Genomic DNA, 12,332 nt, shown 5'->3' with positions numbered 1-12,332 from the left:
ATACAAACTCCACACACTCGCTCACGTTCTGCAGAACAGGGGGAGATAATACAAACTCTGCGCACTTACGCTCTAACTAACATTCACACTCAAAGATCCCCCGTAAAACCTTAACAGAATTTCGGAGCAAGTGCTGTTAGCGAGCACCTATGAAGGCCGGCACGGCGCACGAGGTGGTGGGTGGCCAGCACCACGCCCGGCAGAATTTTTCCTCCCAGTGACATTGTTTACACACCGCACCAGGTACTCATTTGAGGCTGAGTCGACCTAGGGCAGGAGGTCCAGGACCGGTTCAGATAATTGTCACTGGTGTTGGCCGTGAGCGGGAATCGAACTCGGGCCACCGGGTCCGTAGCGCATCGCGCTAACCGCTACACCAAGATAGATCACCTCCCCACCACCAGGAGGACATCAACTCCTGGTACCAGGGCGTGGATCTCCGGCCCTCACCTGGCCACCATCCCCGCAGAGCGCGAGTCTCCGTGAGTTGCCACGCTCCGTCCCAGCTGGACAAAAAAATTAACCCGTAAAAACAAAGTTTTTCACTATAAATCCTTTATATGCGTGTTCAATGGGCCACAACCCAGCCCACATTGGTCTTTGAAATGGGCGGCTAGAGTCCTCTCGTCCTCTGGCTTGAGATGGCTGCCACCTATGGGTCAGATGATTGCCTGCCACCATTAAGCAATTGGTAATTAAATATAATATTTTTTTACCTAAAAAGTGTAAAATTTTGGGGGAAAACATTTCACGAAAAGAAATTGTCACGCACAACGAGTCTGTGTGCAAAATGTCAGCTCGATTGGATCACGGGAAGTGGGTTAAAAAACGACCGAAAGATTTGCACGGTCGTAAGCGCGCAAGCAAGTGAACTTAATATAAAGGATTTAAAAACAAAAACCCCGTGGCCTCGTCTCCCCAACTTTGCGAGGAATTGATAAAAGTCCCCCGCAGTTCCGAAGTCGTCCAGACGGGAACCCACAGCTGGCCTCCTCGGTTGTTACCCAACCTCATCCACAGACATCCTCATCTGGCACTCCTAGTTCGCAATGAGTCATTTTCATCCCCCCCCCCCCCCCCACTCAAAAATGATTATTGGTACGAACGAAGGTGGCAGACGCTAACAAAGATTTTCTTGACGGATTTTATCACGAGATCTCGGTTCTGTGTGATAGCAAGGGCGCTGCGGTAGCTTTCATCGCAAACATATTAATATGGTACCGACATGTGCCAGATAAAGGATTCCTTTTTGTAAAAAAAAAAGTAATATTTAGAAATACTTCTTTTTTAAAACACGCTTTAATATAATGTACCGTACGAGTAATGGCAGAACTCTACGACTCCAGGAAGTGGCCCCGAAGCTTGCCATCACGTAAGGCACTGTGGTGATTTACAGCCAACGTCAGTTGACTGTGGACAATTAGACCCAAGCCGAAACATAACATATGCAAAATATTGCTTTAAAAAAGATATATTTTTTAATGATATAATATAGTATTGTCATCAGTATGACATACGTATACCAAGTTTGCAGTCGATACCACATTGGGAAGTGGGTTAAAATTGAGTTACAAGATTTGAGGATACGACAACAGACAACAGAGTTGAGGATACAACAGACAGTGAGTTAAATAAAAGCGTGTAAATACTGATAAGTTGGTAATAAGAGCACATCGACCAGGGAGACGGAGTGATGATGGCAATGGTGAGAGACCTTCGGTGGATTGACCGTGGCTGCTGATGATGAATGATCCACCCCACGAGACAAGACATCAAATGGGAACCTTGTCACACAAAGCAGACAACATTAACAATACGCTTGCTGCTCGTGGTGGACCCTGCTGATGGTGGACACTGCCCGTGGTGGACACTGCACGTGGTGGACCCTGCTCATGTGGACATTGCCCGTGGTGGACACTGCACGTGGTAGACACTGCTCATGGTGGACACTGCCCGTGGTGGACACTGCCCGTGGTGGACACTGCTGATGGTGGACACTGCTGATGGTGGACACTGCCCGTGGTGGACACTGCACGTGGTGGACACTGCTCATGGTGGACACTGCCCAGGGTGGACACTGCCCGTGGTGGACACTGCCCGTGGTGGACACTGCCCGTGGTGGATACTGCTCATGGTGGACACTGCACGTGGTGGACACTGCTCATGGTGGACACTGCCCAGGGTGGACACTGCTAATGGTGGACACTGCCCGTGATGGACACTACCCATGGTGGACACGAGTAGCATTTGCCACCCCGAGTGGTACCGACCCGGGACCCCCTTCCTTGGCCCATGGACCCATGAATCATCCTCGCCGCTGTCTCGCGAGGCCGAGGGACGTGTGGACAGCGGAGAGACGCGTTGACAGCGGAGAGACGCGCGCGCAGAGAGACGCTTCCTCGTCTCGTCGTGCGCACCCCCCCACCACCCCCCCCCCCCCCCCCCCCCACTGATCATCTCGGCACGGCCCCCATCCGGCCGCTCCAAGATGGCCTTCAAAGCGGTCGAGCGCGAGACCCCCATGTGGTTCCCATTTTTGCGGAGATTAATTCGCTCCACATGCCCCCCCCACACACTCCCCCACCATCCCCATGCCGCGTTGCCGTTGAAGAGGCTGTAGGGAGCAAGTGTTGTCGCCGGCGCGCACCGACGACGGCCCAAGCCTCGTCACCTTTTGCCTTCCTCGTGGTACTAAATTTGAGGCCGAGTCGACCTAGGGGAGGGGAGGGGGTGGGCGATGGTCGTCAGCGATGTTGGCCGCGAGCGGGGATCGCCAAAGGCAAAGTATCCCCGCGTAGCCTTAACAGACTGTTGGGGCAAGTGCTGTTAGCGAGTAGCACCTACGAAGACAAAGACCCCCCGCGTAGCCTTAACAGACTGTTGGGGCAAGTGCTGTTAGCGAGTAGCACCTACGAAGGCCGCGCTACGGCACGCACGTTCATACGAGCAATTCAACGTGGACTCTTTTTACGCGCTCGCACGAACACACACACTCAATCATTCGCACGCACGCAACAAACTCGGACACATAAACACACGATGACTCGCGTACTTCATCACGCGCGCTCTCGTAAATATACAAAAATGAAGAAGATTCCCCCGTTTCGCCTTAAGTGTCCCCCCAGTGGCGATGTTTACACACCACGTCCTCCTTGAGGCTGAGTGGACCTAGGGGATGCCCAGGACCGGTTCAGGTGATCGCCGGTGGTGTTGGCCAGTGCTCCTAGCGCGGCACGCTCACGCGGACGCATACACGCATTCATAGACGCAGTGTGACACACCAACACACACGCACAGAGGAGACGCGATGGGGAGGAGGGTGGGGGGAATGGCTGTTTGAGAGCCGTGTTTGTCTCGAGGCTGATGGAATCTCATCCGCTCGGCTCGAGCGAGCTCCCAGCGAGAGGAGCTCCACGCGTATCTCTCACTGCCGGCAGAGAGCGCGACACTCACTCTGCACCCCCTCCTCACTCCCCCCCCTCACCCCCCCCCCTCACTCCCCCCTCACTCCCCCCCTCACTCCCCCCTCACTCCCCCCTCACCCCCCCCCCCCTCTCACTCCTCCTCCCCTGCCAGCTCGCCATTGCCTCCCCCCGGACCCCCCCCCGACTCCATCACTCCCCCCCCCCGACTCCATTACTCCCTGGCAATGTTACTCCATCACCTAATGCAGTGTTCTGCACTAAAGTTTTCCCCTATAAGACACTTTCCCCTATAAGACATCATCACTGTGAGGACCGTCACACATTTGAAACCATTGGGGGTTTGACAGCTTCACAATGACAATGATGGTGGGGGGGGGGGGTGTATTGTCAGAGGCCGCACTAGAGGCCATCATGGACTGCCCGTGGCCCCCATTCACTCCCTCGCTCCATCACTCCATGAATCCACCACTCCCCCGACTCCACCACTGCTCGGCTAACTTACCCCAGTGCCTACCTTCATCACCCCCTCGCTCCATCACTCCCTCGCTCCATCACTCCCTCGCTCCATCACTCCATGAATCCACCACTCCTCCAACTCCAACACTCCTCGGCTAACTTACCCCAGCGCCTACCTTCATCACGCCATCACTCCCTCGCTTCATCACTCGCTGCCTCCCATCGCTCGCTCCCATCGCTTGCCCCCCCCACCCCTCCTTCTCTTCCCCCCTTAATCGAAGCATGGCCGCCACTTTGGACACCTGCTGCTCCCTCACCAGGGCCCTGTTGAGCCTCGACAGGAATAAACACGCCGTGTTTACTCGCGCGCACCAGCTGCTACTGCTGCTGCCTGTTTATATTTAGACAATCGGCGTTGCGCGTCTGTGTGGGTTCCCAGAGCCCTCGCCAATAGCTTGCGTCCCAACGCAAGCCTCGGGCCAGGCTACTAATTGGTAGCGCGCGTCGTGAGCTAAACTCTAGCGGTGTAAGGATTTGTGTTTCGTAATTATTAATCGTGGTTTTGTCCCTGTGGGCACAGCGGAACGTGGTCGATGCGTCCCTGATAAGGGTTGCGTGAAGCGAAAGCATATCGCCGCACCCTCTGCGTTATAACGGGCACGCGTTCCGCGTTCTAACGGGTGTGCATTACGCGTTGTGCGAAAAGGGTTATTCCGAAAGGAAGAACCACGTTACAGCGAAAAACCGCGTTATAGCGAAAATCATTCCATCAATCCATCACTCTCCCGACTCCATCGAAAACCGTGTTTGAGTAAAACTGCGTTAAGCGAACACCACGTGTTAAGCGAGGACTTAACGTGATTACCAAATTTGGAAAATGAATTTACGTTGCGGCCTGTTGCGATTGGTGAGCCATCGATATTACTTCAGACATTTGCGAGACAAAGGCGGCCGGGCGTGGTGCTAGCCACACCACCCATTCACGTGTTGGGCCGAATTTTAATAGGAGCTCCTAGTAACAAAGACAAAGATCCCCCTTAAACATATTGTTGGGGCAAGTGCTGTTAGCAAGTAGCACCGATGAAGGCCAGCATGTCACACGAGGGGGTGGGTGGACAGCGTCACGCCCGGACGCCTTTGTCTCCCCAGTGGCGATGTTTACCCACCGCACTAGGTACTGATTTTAGACTGAGTCGACCTAGAGGAGGCCCAGGACCGGTTCAGATAACAGTCACTGGTGTTGGGCCGTAAGCGCGAATCGAACTCGGGACGCCGGGTTCGTAGCGCAGCGCGCTAACCGCTACACCACCGCTCCACCACGGCACACTCCACAATAACAATAACAACCACCATTCGCCACTAAGTGGCTGATTCGGAGTGAGACCTCTGCTGTTAGCTGGAGCCGGTCATAAGCAAACTGCCCAGGTATGGGAAACTCTCCACTCTCTCCACTACTGCCCCATCACCGATTGGGAGTTGTGGGGGTGGAGTGTCCGATGGTACAAAATATCCAGGCAGGTGCTTAGTTTTGGTGGGGCTGTAGGTAAGGCCCCACCTCTTAGTGGCACGCTCCAGTTTCAGCAGCAGCGTCTCCAACTCCTCCTCTGAATGAGCAGCTATTCCAAATCATCGGCATGCATAACGTGGTTGACCAATAGGGAGCCATCCCTTGATCGCACCCGGGCATCGATCAGCCTCCCATTATATCTGTACCAAATGGAAATTCCCCGGGACAGCTATTGAAGGCTTCACAAACTACGTGGTCAAAATAGATGTTAAATAATGTGGGAGCCAGAGGACATCCCTGTCGCACCCCAAGGTGTACAGGGAAAGGCTCTGACTCCCGGCCACGTAGTTTTACCCGGGCCCGCTCACCATCATGAAGGTCCTTAATGATCGTGAGCAGAGGGTCAGGGACTCCGAAAGCACGAAGAACAACCCAGAGCCCAGGCCTACTGATGGTATCATAGGCCTTGACCAGGTCAATAAAGCAGAGATGTAGGTCTTGTTGGAATTCCCTACACCTCTGCTGTAGCAGACGGACAGAAAATATGGCATCTGTGCAGGACCGCCCTTTCCTGAAACCGCATTGGGGCTCCGCAAGCCTCTCCTCAGCGTGCCTGGCAAGGCGATGTTGAATAATCCTTGCCAGGACCTTTCCCGGCACAGTGTGCCGGGAAAAGCACACTCCACACACACTCGCACACAGACGGGAGGGATGCTTTCAAACTGCAGCGGCTAGAAATCGAATTCCCCAAACAAACAGGGCTGCCCCCCGCCCCTGCCAGGCAGCTGCGTTCATTCCGGACGCAGCTTAATCCCCTCTCTCAAATAAACAACCAGCCCCAACCCCCTGGAGTTGTTATCTGTCAGCTGGAGCGCGATGACGCGGGGACCCCTCGTCCTCCGCCTGGTCTCGGCCCCCCCCCACACTGGCACCACGCCCCGGCCGCCGTGGTCGCCCGAGCGGCGTCGTCGCCGCTGTTTTGATTCGAAGCCGCGGTAGCGAGGAAATGATCTGCGCTCCGACGCTGCTGCCGCTGCTCTCGCCGTGTATGATTATTATCGTTATAGCCTGACCAGGAAACCATTCGTCATGCGGGATCCGAGGTGGGGGGGGGTGGAGGGGTCAGCCTTGGGCTGTGGGAGTGGGCCCTGACTCTCATTTCACGCGGGGCCCCGGTTTGGGCGATCGGGCCCCGAGCCTTGACGTGCGCTGACTCACTCAGCCACCGCACGGTGATGGTCGGTGGCCCTCTTAAGTCACTCGCTCCGTCGCTCGCCAGCTCCGCCACTCGCGAGCTCCGTCGCTCGTTAGCTCCGTCACTCGCGAGCTCCATCACTCATTAGCTCCGTCACTTGTTAGCTCCGTCACTCGCGAGCTCCGTCGCTCGCCAGCTCCGTCGCTCGTTAGCTCCGTCGCTCGCCAGCTTCGTCACACTCCATCGACCTTCCCACGACGCCTGTGTGTGGTCGTGATGAGTTTCCGATTTAAACACGTCGGATTTGCCAGGACTTTTTGGCGTTCCTCTGCTACTCGGTCATTCGCATTCCGTGCACGGACATCGCTTCGTCATTTACACGCCTGCAATCGGCACCGTGTGACCAGCACTGTGGAGGCAGCAGCGAGGGTTGGTGGATCACCACAGAGATGTTGGGGAACTTTCCTGCCGTGGGCATCGAGAAAGAGGAGTAGGAGCCCATACCCCAGGCTCTGCCAGGAGCAGGCGGCACAGCAAAACACGTGAACCCCGCCTGTTCCGTCTGTACGGGATCGGGCGTTTGCCCCCTCGCACGCGTGAGTTGTTTCCGAGTGAGTTCCTCTCTACCATGGTCGCACCGAGTTCCTCTCCCCGCGGTTGCACCCAGTTGCTCTCCACTGTAGTTGCACCCAGTTGCTCTCTCCTGTAGTTGCACCGAGTTGCTCTCCACTGAGGTTGCACCAAGTTCCTCTCTCCTGTAGTTGCACCGAGTTGCTCTCCACTGAGCGAGCACCCAGTTGCTCTCCACTGTGGTTGCACCGAGTTGCTCTCCACTGTAGTTGCACCCAGTTGCTCTCCACTGTAGTTGCACCCAGTTGCTCTCCACGGAGGTTGCACCGAGTTCCTCTCTCCTGTAGTTGCACCGAGTTCCTCTCTCCTGTAGTTGCACCGAGTTGCTCTCCACTGTGGTTGCACCAAGTTGCTCTCCCCTGCGGTTGCATTGAGTTGCGCTCTCTCTCTCTCCTTGTCTCCGCTGCGATCGCTGCAGACGTCCGACCGGGCAGCAGCAGCAGCAACAGCAGCAGCAGCAGCACGAGGAGGAGGCCCGTGGGGAGAGCGCGGCCACGGAGAGCGGCCACGGCGCGGCCCGAGAGGATCTGGCCCGGCGGCGTCATCCCCTACGTCATCGGCGGAAACTTCACCGGTGAGCAGGAGGGGAAGGTGGTGGTGGTGGTGAGGAACAGGGAAGGGGAGGGGGGGGGACCTTGTGGCAGAGGTCGCAAACGGGTTTTGATTCCTTACCCGTACCCGGCCGCACCCGTACCCTACCCGTACCCGGCCGCACCAGGGTCGCAAACGGGTACCCGTACCCGGCCGTACCCGTACCCTACCCGTACCCGGCCGGGTACGGGTAGGGTACGGGTATCGGGTACCCTATTGCGACATCTGGGATGAAGCCATGTTGCAGGCGTGGGTGGGTTGATTCTAGGAACTTGAATTGTGAGAAGAGACAAGACGTTGGGAAATGAGTGACAAACAGTTACTCACCAGTGACTCACGGTCTACCCGTACCCGTACCCGGCCGCACCACGGTCGCAAACGGGTACCCGTACCCGGCCGGGTACGGGTAGCCAGGTATCGGGTAGGGTACGGGTATCGGGTACCTGGTTGCGACCTCTGCCTTGTGGTACCGATGGCATCCGACGGCGTCCGACGGCGGAGGCCCTCTCGGTACCCGTGCGCCGCCACGCCTGGAGAGCCGGCGCTCGTGTCGGAGGCAGCCGGAGCGGGCGCAGCGATGGATTCGTGAATCTATCCGTGCGGAGCTCTGCCTTTTAAGCATGTCCCAGGACTTTCCCCCGAGCAGCATTTGCCGCCCCAACAGCCTGTTAAAGGCTATCTGGTGGATCTTTGTCTTTGTAAGGGTGTGTGACACGGGGTGTGAGTCAGCGTGTTATGTGTCAATGGGGGCGGTAGTGCAGTGAGATGTGGGGACAAGTCATTCTGTAACTGCAAGAACATAAACTGGCAGTCTTTTGTCTGTGTGACCACATGTATGTGTGTGGGGAGCGGTAATCGTAGTGGTAATAGTAGCAGTTAGCGCGCTGTGCTACGAACGTGCTGTTAGATTCAGAGTTCGATTCCCGCTCGTGGCCAACACCAGTGATGTTTATCTTGAACCGTCCTGGACCTCCCCGAGGTCGACTCAGCCTCAAATTAGTATCTGGTGCAGTGTGTAAACATGGGCACTTGGGAGACAAAAGGGCGTGGTGCTGGCCCTCGTGTGCCTTGCCGGGCTTCATAGCTGCTGCTCGCTAACAGCACTTGCACCGACAGTCTGCGTAGGCTACACGGGGGATCTTTGTCTCTGTGCGCATGCGCAGGGAGCCAGCGCGCGATGTTCAAGCAGGCGATGCGGCACTGGGAGCGCTTCACGTGCGTCACCTTCGTGGAGCGCAGCGAAGAGGAGAGCTACATCGTCTTCACCTACCGGCCGTGCGGGTGAGACTGCGCGACGACACGATACGACCGAGCTATGATGGGACCGAGCGATGACGTCACGGGACCGAGCGATGACGTCACGGGACCTATTGATGACATCACATAACCTATTGATGACGGGATAGGACCTATCCCTGCTCAAGAGAGTGTCGAAGCATTTGGGCTCGCCTCTCTACAGATGATGAGTCAACCCCCCCCCACCAACCATGAGTTGAACTTGTGGCCTCGCTTGGTCTGCCCTGGCCAGTGGCAAAAACGATGACGTCATGGGATGGCGGTGGTGGTGGCAATGGTGGTGGCAGTGGTGATAGTGGTGGCAACGGTGGTGATTGTGGCGGTGATGTTGATGATGGTGGTGATTGTGGCGGTGGTGATTGTGGCGGTGGTGATTGTGGCGGTGATGATGGCAGTGGTGATGATGATGATGGTGGCAGCGGTGGTGATTGTGGCGGTGATGATGGCGGTGGTGATGATGGTGGCGGCGGTGGCGATTGTGGCGGTGATGATGGCGGTGATGATGATGGTGTTGATGTTGGTGGCGGCGGTGGTGCCGTTGGCGGCAGTGTTGATGGAACGATGACACAACCGACCGGCGTGGTCACGTGACCAGCGAGGGGCAACCACAGCTGGAGAGGGGGGTGGTTGAGCGGGCGTGGATTGCATAACGTGCGGGCAGAGGGCAGGAATGGAACGAGATGTCTCGTGAGGAGGAGGAGGGGAGGGGCCCAGCGGGTGAAGACCCCCGGTGGCTCTCAGTTGATTAGAGCCACATTGTCACCACCCCCACTCCCTTCCCAGTACCAGAGCAGCGCCAATCACCCCCCCTTCCCACTTCTACCCCACCCCCCACCCCCAAGGGCCCCCCCCCAATCCTCTCGCAGTCGCTGACGAGAATAGCGGAGGCGGGGAGAGCGGTTACCCACAATTCCTTGCGCGCACGCAACGACAGGTGTGGCGAGTTAACTGTGATTGGTCGCCGCGGTGAGTTAGCTGTGATTAGTTATCTGTGGTTAGTAACTTTGGTTAGTTAACCGTGGCTAGCCACCATGGCGAGTTGGCGGTGGCTAGTTCAGTTTCAGTTTCATGTATGAGGTATAACCCCGTGAGTCATGCGGCTCTTGACTCGGGTGCAACCGCAACAAAACAAAAACATGAACAAGAAACATCTTAAAGTGACGCAATAGAAAAATCCAGAAAAAAACAGCAAAGTCTTCCAGTTAACCGTGGTTAGCAACTAACGGTGGGTGAGTTAACCGGCCGGGGTGGGTGGGGGGGTGTCCGTTCACAGCTGCTGCTCGTTTGTGGGCCGCATGGGCGACGGGCCGCAGGCCATCTCCATCGGGAAGAACTGCGACAAGTTCGGCATCGTGGTGCACGAGCTGGGCCACGTGATCGGCTTCTGGCACGAGCACACGCGGCCCGACCGCGACCACCACGTGGGCATCGTGCGCGAGAACATCCAACCCGGTGGGCCGTCGTCGGCGCCATTGTTATCGTCGTCATCATCATGATCATCATAGTCATTGTCATCATAATTTTCATTGTTAACATCATAGGCATTGTCATCGTCATCAGCATCATCGTCATTGTCATCATCGTTATTGTCATCGCCACCATCGTCATCATCATCATTGCCACCGTCATCATCATTTTCGACATTGTCGTCGTTATTGTTATCATCATCCTCGTCGTCATCATCAACATGACTATCAACATCATCGATCGTGTGGACGCAATCGGTATTGTGTTGGTGAACATCTGGCCTGATGGGCCATGGTCACCGCCATCACTCAACCTCGTCATTATCATCATGATCATTGACATCATCGTTACTGTTGGCATGATGGTCACGCCGGTAATGTGTGGGAAAAGATCCAGCCTGGACAACATCGTCAACATCACCACCATCACCAACAATGTCGTCATCTGTGTGTCGTCAGCATTGTCAGCGTTGTCATCTTTGCATTCCTCCTCGTCGCCGTCATGGTCAGAGTTATTATCTCTATCACCCAGATCATCATCATCATCATTTGTGCGACAAGCTTCATTGTAAGTCATTGTAATCATCATCATCATCATCATGGTCACCTCGTTAGGAATGTCTCCGTGTTGTCATGGTGGGGTTACAGGTCAGGAGGAGAACTTCCTGAAGATGGAGCCGGGAGAGGTGGACTCTCTGGACGAGTCGTACGACTTTGACAGCATCATGCACTACTCGCGCAACACCTTCTCCCGGTCAGTGTCAACCTCGCCCAGCACATCCACCATGTCCAACCACAAACCGCGTCCATCCTGTGCACCTCACACCGCATCCCGTCCACCACACACCACGTCCATCACGGACACACCATAACCGCACTCACCACACACACAGCCCACGATAACCGCCTCGCACGCCACAGCCACAAACCACACACACCGCTCACGCTACACACACACACACACCAGTGGCCTCCTTCCTGCCAGGGATCCTTCCACACTGCACGCGGTCCCACTTCGCGAGGGCTCAAGGTGCACCCAGCCTGGCGTCAACTTTGTGGTGACATCGCAGCCAATTCGTGGCATATTGCAGATGCCTCGCCCGTCGTGCTTTCTCCCCGTCCGTCGCGGATATGACCGTTCGCGCCGAATTTGATGAGCTAAAGTTCGCCAATCGCGCCCCGTGCCCTGCTCCGTGTGGGCACCTCGACCATTTTCGCGATTGCCCGCGAGATTCCAGTACAGTACGCATCGTAGAGAAGTGCTGTTGCAGGTACCCCCGCACTGCACTGCACTCGATGATGATGATGCTGCTGCTGCTGCCGCCGCGGAGGAAATACACGCGGTCGTCGTCTTGTCTCCATCTTGTCTCCCACGCAAACCCCAGCCCGGGCCGCACGGTGCTCCCAGGGTCACAGTGAAGTAGGCAGAGGGAAGGGTTAGGCAGCCCGCAATCTTTTCCTTTTCTCCTTTGTTGTTGTTCTATATATATTTTTTACTCCCACCAATTCTAAACGTTTACCGCGCAAATAAGAGTCGTATTTTACCTTGCGTTTCACGTTCAGGGTTAAAGTAGGGTAACGTAAAAACAAACGGGGAGAATGGTGGGTGTCGTGCTACAAATTGTGAACCAAACCCCCGAGTTTTTCCATTTGCGCTTCGAGTTTGCGAATCGCGGATTTGCCAATTGCGGAGAATTTCAAGAACGTAACCGGGCCTGTGAAGAGCATGTGGTTTTGGTGTATTTGTGCGTAAGTGTGGTGTACGT

At 55.9% G+C, this 12,332-nt stretch overlaps 1 protein-coding gene across 1 annotated transcript in view; it reads left to right on the top strand.

The window, feature by feature from the left end:
* LOC133354429 (dorsal-ventral patterning tolloid-like protein 1) overlaps window positions 1–12,332 on the top strand; it is a 45,904-nt gene that overhangs the window by 14,882 nt on the left and 18,690 nt on the right. The window contains exons 3-6 of the mRNA XM_061571250.1: window positions 7,632–7,787; window positions 8,968–9,085; window positions 10,374–10,552; window positions 11,215–11,320. Of these exons, the coding sequence (XP_061427234.1) occupies window positions 7,632–7,787; window positions 8,968–9,085; window positions 10,374–10,552; window positions 11,215–11,320 (559 nt within the window). The remainder of the gene's footprint in view (window positions 1–7,631; window positions 7,788–8,967; window positions 9,086–10,373; window positions 10,553–11,214; window positions 11,321–12,332) is intronic.

Source organism: Lethenteron reissneri, chromosome 47, assembly GCF_015708825.2.
Source record: "Lethenteron reissneri isolate LAM-NWPU_2019-01 chromosome 47, ASM1570882v1, whole genome shotgun sequence".
Classification (NCBI taxonomy): Eukaryota; Metazoa; Chordata; class Hyperoartia; order Petromyzontiformes; family Petromyzontidae; genus Lethenteron; species Lethenteron reissneri.
Note: the sequence above shows the minus strand (reverse complement) of the source record. Positions and strands in the feature narration are given on the sequence as shown.